Genomic DNA, 17,349 nt, shown 5'->3' with positions numbered 1-17,349 from the left:
TATGTATGATTTAAAACATATGGAGTAAAATTTGAAGCAAACTTTCTGATGCATTTTGATTTTCAGATTTGCAAAACTATCAGTATTTTAAAATGCAACATTTCTGTCTCACATTGCACTGAAGAGAACACAGTCTAACTTCATTGTCCAAACAAAAGTTGGAACAATGTATACCATGGAACTGTTAAAAAAGCACAAGCATACATTCCCAGGTAATTACAATAGCTGTATAACTACAATATATGGTAACAACTGCAGATTACAAGTACTTTATGATAATGCAGTTAAGGTATCAGGAGAGCTTAGAGAGCACTGAACTATTGAGAGCATCATGAGCAGCTCTGCTCCAAAGCATGTACCGTGACTGACATGCATGTTAAACATCAGCACCTACATGTTATTGTCTGGATATTGAAATTCATCAGAGAAGCTGTCACTCCATAAAACACAAAGGTATCAAGGGCAATATGTTCATAAATCTGAGGAACCAAGGCCATCCCACAATCTCGTGTCTTGTTTTCTTATCTATGTTAGTCATCTTCAAAGACAAACTTAAGTGCGAGATGAATCACTGGATTGGAGCAGAAAATAAAACTCCAAGTCCATTTATTTTTACAGAAGTACTGTCTGTAGAAAAAGAGCATTCTTGTCACATTTTAAAACTCCAAGTATGCAGGATGTGCACTTAGAGTTTTTAAGTATTTTCTCCTCAACGCCGTCTTCTGCGCCTGTGATCAACAGCTCTTCCTCGCCGTGACTTCTGCAGACTTCCATTAGTGTCTGTGGGTGGATCAGAGGTAAAAGTGCCACGTATGTCAGGGGTTGATGGTGCTGGGACCACTGCTAAAGCTGACTGATTATTAAAATGCTGGGTTTGGTGCTGTTGTGACTGCTGTGGTGTTTCAATCCGCAATTGTTGCTGCTGCTGCTGTTGTGGTTCAATATGTTGTAACTGCTGCAGAGCTGGCTGAGCCTGTAAGTGCTGCTGAGTTGTTTGTGATTGGTGTGCTTGTTGTACACGATGTTGCTGTTGCTGTGGCTGTGGTTGTTGCTGGGCCTCAAGCACTCCTAACAGCCTTTGTAAGAGGACATTGTTTTGTTGTAGACTGACTGTTAATGCTTCTTGTGAAGCAACAAGTGTTCTCATGTCCTGTCTGAAGTCTTCCCCAAACTCCTGCAGACTCTTTTCAACCCTATTTCCCAGTTGGATTGCTGCTTCTCCCAATCCTCGCAGTTCATCTTCAAGCCAAGAGCTGCGAGGAGGGGCTTCAAGAGGACCCTGCTGTGCTCCAAGTGATGGCTGAGGACTGCTAGGCTGAGGGCTCCCATTGAGGAAAGGAGCGCTGTACAGTGGTGAAGGAGGCAGCCATCGTTCTGATGGAGGAGGTGGCCCAATTCCCAGACCCAGTCCTAATCCCAATTTGTCCTCCATGCTGTTCTCTACTGGTTCACACTCAGGCTCTCCCATGTCTCTCTCGCGATCGTCATCTTTTTCCAAACCATCTCTCTCTGATCCGTCGATTCCCACACCTGAAAAAAGCAAGTTAACATAACCAGTGAGAAGAAGTTGCATCTAGAGATTTTACAAAGAATTTCAGCTGAGTAATTCGACTTATTTTTACCTGTATCAGAGTCAGGGAAACATGGAAAGCTGGGCTTTGGTCGAGTGCTTTGTTTTTGCCTGGCTTGTTGAAGCCTGGGGCTTGACTGGGAAGCACGCCCAAGCATTGAAGACCCTCTGCTGGAGGGCAGGTAACAGCTGCGATGGCGAGCATCTGCCAACCTGCCACCATTGCGCCTCTTTAAGTCATCCCAGCGTTTCTTCACCTCTCTCAGTGTACGTGGGACTCTGGACACAGCATTGACTCGCTCTAAGATTCCTGCCCAGATGCGCTCTCTCTCCCGCCGCCGGAGCCTCCCTGCAGGACCAAAGAGCTCTCCTTCACACCGAGTGACTTCTGACACCAACACCTCCAGCTCTGCTCCACTGAAACGACTCTTTCTTTTTCCTACACCACCAGCAGCCAGTGCCGCTGACATAGCTCTGTCTGGAGGGAAGGGGATGAGTGCAGAGGAGAAAATGTGGAAGAGAATTAACAGTGAGCCTTGTTATTTTACCATATATACAGTAGCTAAAATATATTTGACTATAACTATGTCTGGGAAACCATGAAGCACTGAGAGCAGATAAGATGAAAAATTAAATTTGACATTCATCTTCCATTATTGATTACAATGATGCTTATGTACATATATGAACATAAAGAAAAACACATATTTGACAGACTTCTCAATAGACTCCTAAAGCTTTGAAGAAGTTCACAAACAATAAAATGGCCAGTTTCCCATAACATTCTTCACATTATGCAGACTTACTCTGTTCAATAGACAAGAGGTCTTCTGAGGACATGCCAGGTGCCATGATGTTTGGATGCACCACTACGACATTAAAGGGGAGCCCTCCAGGTATACCACTGCTCTGGTCACAGCTGCCCTCCGAGTCTTCATCCTCCCTGGGGAAGCCATTTTCTGAGGCTCCCCCTCCAAAGGGTCCCTCTGGAGACTCCACTTTGATGTGCATGGGAGGTGATTGCTCGTACAGCAGCCCCCCCTCCTCGTAGTACTCAGTCATGGGTCAGACCTGATTTACAGCAGAACTGACTGGAGGGCCAATTCTGATGGTGACAGCCGCTACCCCATCAACATGAGCTCAAGGTTTGACTGAACCTACTGCTCCAGACATTACAATTCTAAAGTGTACTGCATCAGGTAACAATGAGCTAATGTTTCTTAAGCTCTATAGAGCTCAAATATCTGTATATGAGGTTTGTGGAAATTTCAAATGACCCAAGTCATTACTGCAGGTCACAAACTGATACATCAGCTAAGTCCTCAGACTTTTGTGGCTACCTGCACCTGCCTCTATCCATTTCTGTCACTTTCATGTGTCGTAACACTACGGGACACATCTGTGCAGTGTGTAAAAACACCTGGAGCAGACTGAGAGCTACATCTCACCACATCCAGCTGATTTACAGTTAGGAGCATCATCCAGGCAGAGGATCGCCTCCAGAGCTGAAATACAACAACAAAACACAACACCGCTTACATGTGTCACATACCCACGCCGACATCTTTCAGTGAGGCTGACTTTAGTATTCTGTCGCATCGATGCGCAATTTTGTCTGCACCACATCCGCAATGGTTGCGCATTCCGCATACATTAGGTGCTGATCTTGCAGTGGAGCTAGGTGTTAGCTAACGGCTAATCACATCTACAGGTAAAGCAGCAGCGTAATGAGAACAACCGGTGACAACCGGGCGGAAACGAGGAGGATGCGAACACTGTTCTGCGTTTCTTACCTCATGTTACCGGCACGTGGGAGGCGAAATAAAACCAAAACACAGCGAGTGAGGCTGTTAACTCGTACAGCCGATACACAAACCGAGCACAGTCGCTCTCGAATGACGTCACCCAGTGGCTGCGCTCAGAGCCAATCAACGAACGGACATGGTGAGCAAATGGACTCTGGTCAACAGCCTGTGACAAAACTGCCAGTTCAAAGAAAGGGCCTCAGATATTAAACAAATAATGACATTATAAATACATCAATACATTATATATGTGTGTATGTGTGTGTGTATATATAATATACATATTATAAACATATATATAATGTATATATATATATATATATATATATATAGATAGATATATATATAGATAGATAGATTTGTATGTCATATATCATTATATGACACTTGCAGTCTCTGTTTTTATAATTAGACCATAGATGTGCAGTGGAAAGTGGGGTACAACAAAGAGAGCTTCACTCGATCAGTGCAGAGACCAAATTTCAGTGACGGCACATTTCCTTGAATGTATAACATGCTACACTGACAAATAGATGGTCGATCTGTTCTAAAAATGTCCACGATATTTCACTACATTGCAGATGCTCAGGACATTGCCCGACAATTCAGGAAATGTCCTACACTTATCTTCCTGAGTTTGGCAAATCATAATAACACTTAATAACAATTAAACGTCATGTTGTTCAACACACATAGAATACACATTAAGGAGCTGCTGTAAACCAGCTGGAGATGATGGTTCACCACTGTACTTCCAACTATACATCCAGCTCTGCACAAATGTAACTGTTTTGAGAGGTCATTCATGAAAAAAAATTAAACAAAGTAGGGGATAACATGCTCACATGTCTGATTGCAGACCTGAAAAGGAACACACACACAGTTATTTTACCTGCATAATCTGGTGAGCAAACAAATAAGACAACAATAAAGAGAAATAAAGCAATAGCTGTTGTAATAATAATAATAACAATAATAATAAAATATTATTTTTAAATAAAAAATTATGAAAAATAAAATATAATCTTTTTTTTACAAAAAATAATGTTATTTTACAGGCCTAGTGTGTGAGAAATAACCACATCCAATAGTGAGACTGCAGATTCTTCTCTAAGAAGTGGGCTTCTTGTTCGTAACACACACTGGTTGGTTTGTCCATTTAGAGTACTGTAGAAGGATGATAGGCTGAAGAAAAAGTAGTACACTAAGTATATTCAGGTTTGCCAATAAACTCCTCCAAATGTTACACACTGGACCAATACAATCTTTAAAACGGAATCTTAAAATATTTTCCATTTTACAAAGCAACTTTGAGAACTTATTCTAGGAAATCATATGCTCAAGATTACCCTACTATACTTTTTTTTCGAAGCAATATGTTGTAAGTTTGCATTGTGGTATTATAAGACTCAGTGCTCATGGTTGTATATCTTTTAAAAAAAGAAAAATGTCATGGAAATTCATTCTGTATGTTCTTCTCTTTGCAGTGTGGGAAACTGTGCACCTTGCATGGAAATATTTGATAAAGAAGTCGAGTCAGATAGTCAACTGGTATATAAACTCCGAATCCCCTCCTTTAGTTTGTAGGTTCAACAGGTACAGAACATTCATCATGAAGTACTTCATACTCCTGGCTCTGTTTGCTGCAGCTTGTAAGTTCTTGTATTTTTGTTTTTTTTTTTTTTTTTGAAACAAACGTAAGTTTAAGCTAAAATTCTGTTTATGTTAAAGGTGCTGCTCCTATTGAAGATGAGGACGACAAGATTGTTGGAGGCTACGAGTGCAGAAAGAACTCTGTGGCCTACCAGGTCTCTCTGAACGCTGGCTACCACTTCTGTGGAGGCTCCCTGATCTCCAGCACCTGGGTGGTGTCTGCTGCTCACTGCTACAAGTCGTAAGTGTGCACAAGCCCACAATTTTTTGGTTTACCCTGGAAAAATGGTTTGATATGAAACTTAAACTGATCACCTCTTTACAAATGAAAATGTCTTGCAGCCGCATCCAGGTGCGTCTTGGTGAGCACAACATTGCTGTCAACGAGGGCACAGAGCAGAGCATCGACTCTGCTAAGGTCATCCGTCATCCCAGGTACAGCAGCCGCAACCTGGACAACGACATCATGCTGATCAAGCTGAATAAGCCCGCCACCCTGAACAGCTACGTCCGCACCGTGTCCCTGCCCTCCAGCTGTGCCGGCTCTGGTACCCGCTGTCTGATCTCTGGATGGGGCAACACCAGCGGCTCTGGAAGTCAGTAAAACAGCACAAACATATCTGAGAGGTTTTTAGTACGCGATGGCTTTTGAATATTTACATGTACCCTATACTGATATTTCCCTTCTACTCGAAGGCAACTATCCTGATCGCCTGAGGTGCCTGGATGCCCCCATCCTGAGCGACAGCAGCTGCAGGAACTCCTACCCTGGACAGATCACCTCCAACATGTTCTGTGCTGGATTCCTCGAGGGAGGCAAGGACTCCTGCCAGGTACCAGCTAAATTCATCTTCACTGATTCCTTCAGTGTTACATGTTGAACCCGAGGACACCTCTGCTCACTTCTTGATTTCTCTCCGTCTCCTATCAGGGTGACTCTGGTGGCCCCGTGGTTTGCAACGGTCAGCTGCAGGGTGTCGTGTCCTGGGGCTATGGCTGCGCTCAGAGGAACAAGCCTGGAGTCTACGCCAAGGTCTGCAACTACAACTCCTGGATCCGCAGCACCATGTCCTCCAACTAAAGTCTCTGACTAAAACAATCTGTTTCAGTAAAATGTATTATCATCAACCTGACTCTCTGTCATTTCTTGTTGTGTGCAGCTGAATAAAACCTACTTCTCCTTGAAAAAGATTATTAGGAGAAATAATAACCCACTTTAAGAGACGAAAAGAATATGTAAGAATATAGGCAAAATTAAATTCTAGATCTACGTGTTAAATATAAACAAATTTAGAAACTAGTGCCTGCAACACACTCCATTTGGGACAGAGTGAAGTTTACCACTAAGGCTTCATTTAAGCTGCAGGTCTTGATACACAAATTCAATATGATGATTTTTTTTGGAGGACCTGCTTACATTGTGTTTCAAAATTGATCGATATCTGAAATCTGCATTTAAACTAGTTAATAGGCCGAAACAAAGGTGAAAGTGGTTTAATTATGAAATCTAGAAATCATTACTTGAAAAGCGTAAATGGCATGAAACCATAGCCTGAGTGCACTGGCTCAAGGCCTCGTCTTTCATTGCAGTGGTGAAAGAATAGTCTTGTGATTGAAGACAGTGTACACATGTACTTACATCATCATTTACATCATACTTACTCGTACTTACATCATCGTACTTACATCATTCACCAGCATCTTGTTTTTAAGGACACACAAGTTGAATTGACACAGTAGATTGTAGACGCTAATGCACACATATCTGGTTCGTATCTGAAAAATTTCCACATATGAATGTGACTTGAAATCTGAATTTATTCATTTTTCCTGCATGGGTCAGATCTGATTTGTGCCATATGGGAGGTAAAGATCAGAATTGTGTCACTTGCACCATGTAATCCATAGACAGCACACTAAAGTCAGCATAGGTCAACTCAACCAGGAAATAAGAATATACCGAGTATCCACACGGGGCAACGCCACCGGTTGCAAAAATAACTCCCTTGTGAATGGAAGTCAATAGGAAAATGAGTTTCTGCTTCTCACTTGATTTATGTCAGTCAACATTTTTCTGAGGAGTTAATGGTCTCATTCACTATAGTTACAGGTCTTCTGCAATAGAACACAGTATCAGTTTTGTAAATTATGTTGCCATTTAAAAGAAAAATAGATGAAACTATAGTGCACATGAGATGACAGCAGTGTGACTGGAGGTTGACTGGTCAGGTCAATCACCAATGTGATTAACTGGACTTTTAATCATTTAATCACGTAATCGCTTAGTGGTAGAGCAGGTCATCTTTCAATCGGAGAGTTCAGGGTTTGATTCCTGGCTTTGCTAGTCTCCATGGTGATGTGTTCCTGGGCAAGACACTGAACCCCAAGTTGCTGCTGAGCCTGTTAATGGGTATGACAGATGGACTGTATGAACGTGTGAGTGAATAAGTGGGTGTGAATGGGTGAATTGCCAAACTGTAGTGTAACGCAGCTTTGACTGGCAATGAAGACTAGGAACACACGATATTAATATAGAACAGTGACAGACAGTGCCATCCATCCCCTGCAAACAGAAAGGCGACATCTTTGAACTTCCAGTTGCAAAACCTCAACATGGCGTTGACGAAATTGCCATTGGCAAGGCTTCAACAGGAAAGTGTTCAGATTCTTATGGGTGACATCATATCACTGTTTCTTTTAATTTCACTTTTTAATCACTTAGAAATTGTAGATACATGTCGTTGCAGCTTTGTAGGTGGAAGGTCCATTTTTGTAGTAAACGAGACTTCAGCCATTCGGCAGTCAGTAGTCAGCATTTTCAGATTCTTCTCTTCATGATGCTCATACATTTTCAATAGGAGACAGGTGTTGACTGCAGATAGAATATGCACGCACTATGTCCGCAAAGTCATATTGTTGCAGTGATGGGGACGAGACCGCCTATGCCGAGTCCGAGTCAAGACCGAGTCTTTGAAGGGTCGAGTCCGAGTCTAGACCGAGTCTTTGAGGAAGCAAGTCCGAGTCGAGACCGAGTCCTTTAGGAATCGAGACAGAGTCGAGACCAAGACCATAAAAACATGTCAGTTTTCATATAGCATATTCATGATTTAGTATCACCCCAGTTAATAATCAACAGTTAGGCCTACAGACTAAGCTAGATTGGGAAAACTTTTAGAGGAGCAGTCTTAACGTCTTAATATGGACTATGCTTTTAATATCATTAAAAAAATCCCTACCACATGCATCATCTTCTGCCTATTTTTATAAACTGCTTCAACAGTGCTGCTCTGTCATCAACATGTTAAGCCCACCCTGACTTTTTTAATCATAGTTAGGACATAACATGAACATAAAAAAATGTGTTGGTCTCGAGGACTCGGTCTGAAATTACGAGTCCTTCTCCTCCCACTGTGGTCCGAGTCCGAGTCAAGACCGAGTCTTTGAAGGAACGAGTCCGAGACGAGTCCGAGAAAGCAGAAATCGGACTCGAGACCGGACTCGAGTACTACATCACTGTATTGTTGTAACTCCAGAAGAAGGAGACCTGACATTGTTCTGCTGAAATAGACACGGAATTCTTGAAAAAGATGTTGTCTTGATGGGAGCATAGGTCTCTCGAAAATTGTAAATCAGTGGTACCTTCACATCTATGAATATCACCCATACTGTGGGCACTGATGCTCTGCCATACCATTAAACATGCTGATTATTCAGTCTGGATGGTCTTTGCCATCTTTAGCATCTAGAATCCGACATCTGTTTTTCCCAAAACCAAGCTGACTCGTCTGAACATGTTTCCAATGTCTTTCAGTGCAACTCAGATAAGTCCAGGCCTAAAGAATCCTGTGGTGTTCCTGAACCTCATTTGATAGCTTCCTTTTTCCATAATACAGTTTTACGTTTCATTTCTTGATGCTGCAGCTGACTCTGTTAAGTGACAATGATTTTCCACGGTACTCCTGAGCCCATGTGGTTATGCCCATCATGGTAGCATGATGATCTCGTAATCAATACCACCAGGGGGCTTGATGTTCATGCACATTAAGCAGTGGTTTCTGCCCTTGACCTTTATACACCAAGATTTCCCCTGTCTCCCTAAATCTTTTCCCACTATTATTTACTGTAGATGGTGAGAGACCTAAATTCTTTGCAATATTGTGCTGATAAAACATCTTTGAAGTGAGTGACAATTCTCTCACAAATCTAATTTGCCAACATAATACATACTTGCCGATGGTGGACGCTCCTTTTATACCCAGTCTGATACACGCACCCACCAGTTAACCTGCTACATGGTAAGTTACAATATATATACTTGCAATTAGGTATCTCATCGAAAACACTGAAATATTTTCTCTGCACATTTATCTATTCTTTTTAGAAAGATTTTGTGGTTGTACTTGAAGTCAGTTGCTAAGCGAAAATGAAAAATCCTATATTTGTTTCATGATATTTTGGATATCTACAGCAAGCAGATGTGTATACATGCTTGGGTCTGCCTTTAGTTAATGAGTGTGACAAAGAGGATTGTGATAAATAATGTGCAAGTCCCTAGGATTTCACAAGTTATTACAGCCTCTATAACTACACTAAAATCTATAAATAACAACCCGTAAGGCATATTTGAGAACAGTATATACATTTATGTTAAATTAGTAGTTTGAACATATTATATTCATAAGGTAGAATTCATTGCTTCAGAAGAGAGACAGTCAAATAAAAGTCCCTCAACTGATGTTTAGGTGAACGCATGAGGACCATAAATGAAGCACAGACCATGTAAATACCTTCCTTTTGAATAAAAGGGTTGTGTGGAATCCATGTGTGAATTTCCTTAACATGAAAGTAACCAGTGTAGTACAATTCATTAACATTTGAAGGGTACTAACAAACTGAACATGGTTTCCTTTGAAATCTTGCAATACTGTGAAAAAAGCAATTCAGTTTTAAATTCAATTCATAAAGTGACAGGACACTACTGCTGGTGGGAATAAAGCAAACTCTCATTATGCTGACCCTCATCGCACAGCTGGGTTTTTACACAGGGTGGTTGATGTGTAAGGTAAAAATGGTATGGTAAGTTTTGTCCTTGACCAAATCTGATATCAGATGGTCAGGGTGGGTTTAAAAGGACCTGCAGTGGAGTAGAGCTGACACTCAGACAGAAACCACCATGAAGGCGTTCATTCTTCTCGCTCTGTTCGCAGCGGCATGTGAGTGCAAGTCTTCTATTTAATTTACTTTTTTAAATTTCAAAACAGGGTGGGACTTAATGTTTTATTGCTGCTTAAAATGTTTTTTTTTTATTGTTGTCATGCAAAATGTGAATTGTGGTTCATTGTGTGCTTCTGTCAGACGCTGCTCCCATTGACGATGAGGACGACAAGATTGTTGGAGGCTACGAGTGCAGAAAGAACTCTGTGGCCTACCAGGTCTCTCTGAACTCTGGCTACCACTTCTGTGGAGGCTCCCTGATCTCCAGCACCTGGGTGGTGTCTGCTGCTCACTGCTACAAGTCGTAAGTGTGCACAAGCCCACATTTTTTTGGTTTAAACTGGAAAATATTGTTTGATATGAAACTTAAAATGATCACCTCTTTAAAATGAAAATGTCTTGCAGCCGCATCCAGGTGCGTCTTGGTGAGCACAACATTGCTGTCAACGAGGGCACAGAGCAGAGCATCGACTCTGCTAAGGTCATCCGTCATCCCAGGTACAGCAGCCGCAACCTGGACAACGACATCATGCTGATCAAGCTGAATAAGCCCGCCACCCTGAACAGCTACGTCCGCACCGTGTCCCTGCCCTCCAGCTGTGCCGGCTCTGGTACCCGTTGTCTGATCTCTGGATGGGGCAACACCAGCGGCTCTGGAAGTCAGTAAAACAGCACAAACATATCTGAGAGGTTTTTAGTACGCGATGGCTTTTGAATATATACATGTACCCTATACTGATATTTCCCTTCTACTCTAGGCAACTATCCTGATCGCCTGAGGTGCCTGGATGCCCCCATCCTGAGCGACAGCAGCTGCAGGAACTCCTACCCTGGACAGATCACCTCCAACATGTTCTGTGCTGGATTCCTCGAGGGAGGCAAGGACTCCTGCCAGGTACCAGCTAAATTCATCTTCACTGATTCCTTCAGTGTTACATGTTGAACCCGAGGACACCTCTGCTCACTTCTTGTTTTCTCTCCGTCTCCTATCAGGGTGACTCTGGTGGCCCCGTGGTTTGCAACGGTCAGCTGCAGGGTGTGGTGTCCTGGGGCTATGGCTGCGCTCAGAGGAACCAGCCTGGAGTCTACGCCAAGGTCTGCAACTACAACTCCTGGATCCGCAGCACCATGTCCTCCAACTAAATAGATTGTTCACATAATGAGCAGAGAATACCTCCATGTAACATCCAACAGGTTTTAATATGTGGACTAGTGTTTAAATCATGTCCCCATGGTGCCATGTAAAATGTGTAATAAAAATACTATCAAACATATTTTCTGACCTTTTCTATTGTTTTTTCATAATTCTCTGGTTGTGAGAGCTATATGTTCAGCTAGATCACATAACTGCAGGTTACTGTGTATATTGTGAGTCCCTTTCAGTGGTATACAGTTTTTTGTAAATTAAATAACAATGTTAAGTGCTTCCATGTAAAAGGATTCATTGTAAATATAGTACAATACATAGTCACATCACAGCCTGTGCATATGTGATTCATGATTATAATCTAAACTATAGATTATAATATAAAAGCCAGTGAAGACCCACTCTTAATGTTAATATAAAACCCAATGAAGACCCACTCTTAATGTAAATATAAAACCCAATGAAGACCCACTCTTAATGTAAATATAAAACCCAATGAAGACCACTCAAAAGGTTTTATACAGGTGTTTATATTTGGCTGAAATTCTATAAGATTTTCTGAGACAAATGTGAAATAATCCAGATTTTTATTTTTTACTAATGGTTCATTTAGTTTGAAGTGTTTATTAAGGATGAAGTGGCTGAATATCTCAAACATGACAAAGAATCATTAAACACACTTATGTTATAATAGATGCTACATCTTAATCCACAAATCTGTCCCCATTGTTCTTACTCCTTTTTGCACTAACTTATTTGTCTTACCTGACATGGCATGAGAAGATTTAAGGGGGATATTGTCACACGTTATAATGTCACTTAAGGCATATATGTTATGTCTAGTATGTCCTAGTGCACACAGAGTCTGTCATAATTGTATTATTATTACTATGTCATTTATTTGGATATGAGGATACAAGATGAGTGTCTGGTTCTGAATAGTTTCCTTCATTAGCAAGTGTGTCTTCATTGCAGCAGTGTGTATGTGACATGTGTCGTGTGTGTGTGTGTGTGTGTGTGTGTGTATTACCTCCTCTCCTGTTTGTCACAATCCAGCACATTCACACAGTCGCCTCCCTCTCGTCCTGCCCCCACCTCGTGTCGATCAGCTTGTAGAGACATGTCACCAGGGCAGTCTCCTGGTTTAAGGCCTGTCATGTCACGTGATGAGCATCTTCTGCCACTCTGCCAAGCCTTTGTCCTCTGCTGTGTCTTTGTTCAGCACTGGTCACAGTCTGATACATGGTTATGGCTGCCACGTGAAGCTCTTTCGCATCTTTTCATCTTTGTCCTTCTGTTAAAGTTGATCTTAGTTGGATATTCGACCTTGGGCAGGGTGTGTTCTGTGCCATGTTCACTGTTGTCATCATCAGATGACACACGGTAGTTGTTGGTGGAGTCGGTGTTGGGGCTTTGAAGTCTCGTCTCAGTCTCTCTGAGTGGTGTGAGGGTCTTCAGGGTCTTGTGGTTGGCATCTCAGGATCCAGGTTCAGTGCAGTGATCTGTGGATAGAGAGGGGAACAGTGTGAGTATGGGGGTTTGAAAACAGTTCACTTGTGTTTTAGTGTCAGACAGTAGTGTGTGTCTTTGACAAATGTTTCTGCAATCATTTCCATCCATCTTCTACCACTTTATCCTCCACATGAGGGTCACGGGGGTGCTGTGCCAATTTCAGCTGACATAGGGTGATAGGCGGGGTACACGCCCATTGCAGGACCACACGTAGAGACAAACAACCATATGCTCTCACACCTATGGTCAATCTAGAGTGTACAATTGACCTAATCCCCATATTGCATATTTTTGGACTGTGGGAAGAAACCGGAGAACCCGAAGAAAACCCAGGCACACACGGGGAGAACATGCAAACTCCACGCAGAAAGGCCCTTGTTCCGACCGGGTCTCGAACCCGGGTCTTCTTGCTACAAAGGCAAGAGTGCTAACCACTACACTCATCATGTGGCCCACAACCATTTCCTTTTCAAGATATTTTCTTTAACTTTTTCATGTTTCTTTCTTCTTCCAGTAATCTTTTTGCCAACTACCTCTTTCATAATGAGAATGAGAACCTCCTTCCGCAAAACCAAACCTTCTAGTTGATTTAGTTGATTGACTTTTTAGTTTTTAGTCGATCCATCGCCATATTTTGCCTTCATTATGTCCACCATGGGACCCGTGGCCTTTCCGTAGTAAAAGACAGTGCACAGTTATTACAACGCAGACATCGCTGCAAAGTGTGGTTTATTCTCACCCAACTACTTGAGAAATATGTTCTATTATCACCAGTTTATGCTGTGATTTTTCATTACAATTACACAATCAGTGTACAATGTAAATGAGCAACGGTACATTTCACATGAAGGCCAATGCACATGTTGTGGAGTTGACAGTTGGACATATTTCAGGTCATAGGTTAACCCTCATCTCACAGATGTGTGTTCACACACGGTACTCAAGATAATAAGAGTAAAAAATGGCAAGTGTCCTTGACCAAATCTGATATCAGATGGTCAGGGTGGGTTTAAAAGGACCTGCAGTGGAGCAGAGCTGACACCGAGGCTCAGACAGAAACCACCATGAAGGCGTTCATTCTTCTCGCTCTGTTCGCAGTGGCATGTGAGTGCAGGTCTTCTATTTAATTTACTTTTTTAAATTTCAAAACAGGGTGGGACTTAACAATGTTTTATTGCTGCTTAAATTTTTTTTTTTTTCTATTGTCGTCATGCAAAATGTGAATTGTGGTTCATTGTGTGCTTCTGTCAGACGCTGCTCCCATTGACGATGAGGACGACAAGATTGTTGGAGGCTACGAGTGCAGAAAGAACTCTGTGGCCTACCAGGTCTCTCTGAACTCTGGCTACCACTTCTGTGGAGGCTCCCTGATCTCCAGCACCTGGGTGGTGTCTGCTGCTCACTGCTACAAGTCGTAAGTGTGCACAAGCCCACATTTTTTTGGTTTCAACTGGAAAAATGCTTTGATATGAAACTTAAACTGATCACCTCTTTAAAATGAAAATGTCTTTCAGCCGCATCCAGGTGCGTCTTGGTGAGCACAACATTGCTGTCAACGAGGGCACAGAGCAGAGCATCAACTCTGCTAAGGTCATCCGTCATCCCAGGTACAGCAGCCGCAACCTGGACAACGACATCATGCTGATCAAGCTGAGCAAGCCCGCCACCCTGAACAGCTACGTCCGCACCGTGTCCCTGCCCTCCAGCTGTGCCGGCTCTGGTACCCGCTGTCTGATCTCTGGATGGGGCAACACCAGCGGCTCTGGAAGTCAGTAAAACAGCACAAACATACCTGAGAGGTTTTTAGTACGTGATGGCTTTTGAATATTTACATGCACCCTATACTGATATTTCCCTTCTACTCTAGGCAACTATCCTGATCGCCTGATGTGCCTGGATGCCCCCATCCTGAGCGACAGCAGCTGCAGGAACTCCTACCCTGGACAGATCACCTCCAACATGTTCTGTGCTGGATTCCTCGAGGGAGGCAAAGACTCCTGCCAGGTACCAGCTAAATTCATCTTCACTGATTCCTTCAGTGTTACATGTTGAACCCGAGGACACCTCTGCTCACTTCTTGTTTTCTCTCCGTCTCCTATCAGGGTGACTCTGGTGGCCCCGTGGTTTGCAACGGTCAGCTGCAGGGTGTGGTGTCCTGGGGCTATGGCTGCGCTCAGAGGAACCAGCCTGGAGTCTACGCCAAGGTCTGCAACTACAACTCCTGGATCCGCAGCACCATGTCCTCCAACTAAATAGATTGTTCACATAATGAGCAGAGAATACCTCCATGTAACATCCAACAGGTTTTAATATGTGGACTAGTGTTTAAATCATGTCCCCATGCTGCCATGTAAAATGTGTAATAAAAATACTATCAAACATATTTTCCGACCTTTTCTATTGGTTTTCATAATTCTCTGGTTGTGAGAGCTATATGTTCAGCTAGATCACAGAACTGCAGGTTACTGTGTATATTGTGAGTCCCTTTCAGTGGTATACAGTGTTTGTAAATTAAATAACAATGTTCAGTGCTTCCATGTAAAAGACTTCATTCTAAATATAGTACAATAAATGGTCACATCACAGCCTGTGCATATGTGATTCATGACTATAATCTTGTACACATAAACATTCCTGCACATCAAATCCTTAAGGTCCCTTAAGAACATTAATAACATTTAGTGTTTCACAAACAGTAAACCTTTAACTCAAATGTCTGAGCACAAATGTATCCATTGTTGTCATGGCGACACTATCCCACTTGGTTATTGATTACTCTGCATTAAGAAGGGAATATTATTGAACTGTACACTCTCTGGAACACTTTTCTGTGGAGAATGAGTATGTTATAAAAAAAAACGTGTTTCTTTATAAATAAGGGTTTCATAGAAAAAACTTTCAAGTCACTTAAGGCACAATATTATATGTTAAGTGCCAGTGTTGTAATGTATCACAGTACAAATAATTTGTTTCTGTACTTAAGTACAAAATTCACGTATCTTTACTTTACTTTATTTATATTTCTAGCAACTTTTGCTTTTACTCCAATACATCTCCTCTAACTATCTTTGTCACTCGTTACTACCAAATAAAATCAGAAGAATAAGAGTTGGTAATGGTTTACACTACAGTTTGCCATTCACACATCTTTCATATTCATTCACACTCTACAACATGGGGTTAAGTGCTTTGCTCAGGGACGTATATAGACTAGCAGAGCCAGGAATTAAACCCACAACCTTACAGTTTAAAGGCAACTTGCCCTACCACTGAGCTACCATGGCTCAATCCTAACTCCTCACTTTTTTAATACTTTTACTTCTAAAACTTGAGTACATTTTATATCAGAAAATGACTTTTGATACTTAAGTACAGTAAATGTCATATACTTTAAGACTTTTACTTAAGTAATATTATAAAAAGTAACTACAACTTCTACCAAAGTTATTTTCTGGTAAGATACTTGTGCTTTTACTCAAGTATCCCTTTAAGGTACTTTATACAAGACTGCCTAGTGCACAAAAGTCTGTCATAATTGTAGTATTACTGTCATTTATTTGGATCCCCAGAATGAAAGCTATACAGACGCTAATGGGGATTTTAATAAACACACAATCAACTAAATCCACTTATTTTGAAAAGCGTATTTGCAGTTGCGAGATTTACAATAAATTGTACCCCATTTTTGACAATTTTATAATTTAATGATTAGAAAACAATAAAACACCGTCTTGAGTTTCCACTAGTAATTAAAAACTCTGGTGTATCTTAACATTTGAGTTACAGTTACTCTTCATTGCAGCAGTGTGTATGTGACGTGTGTGTGTGTTTGTGTTACCTCCCTGCTGTTTGTTACAGTCAGGCACATTCACTGAGTCGCCTCCCGCTGCTCCTGCCGCTACCTCGGCTCGATCAGCTTGTAGAGACGTCACCAGGGCAGTCTCTTGGTTTATGGCCTGTCATGTCATGTGATGAGCATCTTGTGCCACTCTACCAAGCCTTTGTCCTCTGCTGTGTCTTTGTTCGGCACCGGTCACAGTCTGATACATGGTTATGGCTGCCATGTGAAGCTCTTTTGCATCTTTTCATCTTTATCTTTATATTTGTTCTTCTGTTGAAGTTGATCTTGGGCGTGGTTAGCGTGTCTGTGTAGTTCTTGCAGAAATTCAGAACAGGAAATCAACAGTTGCTCACCAAACTTGAGGCCACACTCAACAGGGTTTGGCTGATGTCGAGTAGCCGCGGTGACGTCAGCAACAGTCCAGGACCTGAACACCGGTGATGAGTGCTTAACAGGCCTGGCCACTTCGACCATGGTCACCGTTGTCATCATCAGATGACACACGGTAGTTGTTGGTGGAGTCAGTGTTGGGGCTTTGAAGTCTTGTCTCTCTGAATGGTGTGAGGGTCTTCAGGGTCTTGTGGTTGGCATCTCAGGATCCAGGTTC

At 42.1% G+C, this 17,349-nt stretch overlaps 4 protein-coding genes across 4 annotated transcripts; 3 read left to right on the top strand and 1 right to left on the bottom strand.

Annotated features, from left to right (window-relative positions):
* Window positions 1–568: 568 nt before the first annotated feature.
* si:ch211-261d7.3 (mediator of RNA polymerase II transcription subunit 12) lies at window positions 569–3,481 on the bottom strand. The gene is made up of 4 exons (XM_058647039.1): window positions 3,364–3,481; window positions 2,377–3,075; window positions 1,623–2,048; window positions 569–1,530 (listed from the first exon to the last, which is right to left on the bottom strand). The coding sequence occupies exons 2-4, from the start codon at window positions 2,630–2,632 to the stop codon at window positions 710–712; spliced, it is 1,503 nt and encodes a 500-aa protein (XP_058503022.1). The 5' UTR covers window positions 2,633–3,075; window positions 3,364–3,481; the 3' UTR covers window positions 569–709.
* LOC131470949 (trypsin-3-like) lies at window positions 3,111–6,156 on the top strand. The gene is made up of 6 exons (XM_058647053.1): window positions 3,111–3,514; window positions 4,863–5,027; window positions 5,107–5,269; window positions 5,371–5,624; window positions 5,725–5,861; window positions 5,960–6,156. Exons 1-6 carry the CDS (start codon window positions 3,298–3,300, stop codon window positions 6,107–6,109), a joined length of 1,086 nt encoding a protein of 361 aa, XP_058503036.1. The 5' UTR covers window positions 3,111–3,297; the 3' UTR covers window positions 6,110–6,156.
* A 4,027-nt stretch (window positions 6,157–10,183) lies between these two features.
* Window positions 10,184–11,516, top strand: LOC131470956 (trypsin-3). Its single transcript, XM_058647070.1, has 5 exons — window positions 10,184–10,241; window positions 10,384–10,546; window positions 10,648–10,901; window positions 11,001–11,137; window positions 11,236–11,516. Exons 1-5 carry the CDS (start codon window positions 10,202–10,204, stop codon window positions 11,383–11,385), a joined length of 744 nt encoding a protein of 247 aa, XP_058503053.1. The 5' UTR covers window positions 10,184–10,201; the 3' UTR covers window positions 11,386–11,516.
* A 2,397-nt stretch (window positions 11,517–13,913) lies between these two features.
* Window positions 13,914–15,284, top strand: LOC131470957 (trypsin-3-like). The gene is made up of 5 exons (XM_058647071.1): window positions 13,914–14,005; window positions 14,153–14,315; window positions 14,416–14,669; window positions 14,769–14,905; window positions 15,004–15,284. Exons 1-5 carry the CDS (start codon window positions 13,966–13,968, stop codon window positions 15,151–15,153), a joined length of 744 nt encoding a protein of 247 aa, XP_058503054.1. The 5' UTR covers window positions 13,914–13,965; the 3' UTR covers window positions 15,154–15,284.
* Window positions 15,285–17,349: the final 2,065 nt, after the last annotated feature.

The sequence above is a fragment of the Solea solea genome, chromosome 13, assembly GCF_958295425.1.
Source record: "Solea solea chromosome 13, fSolSol10.1, whole genome shotgun sequence".
Lineage (NCBI taxonomy): Eukaryota > Metazoa > Chordata > Actinopteri > Pleuronectiformes > Soleidae > Solea > Solea solea.
The sequence above is the reverse complement of the archived record's forward strand: the minus strand, read 5'-3'. Positions and strand labels throughout refer to the sequence as shown.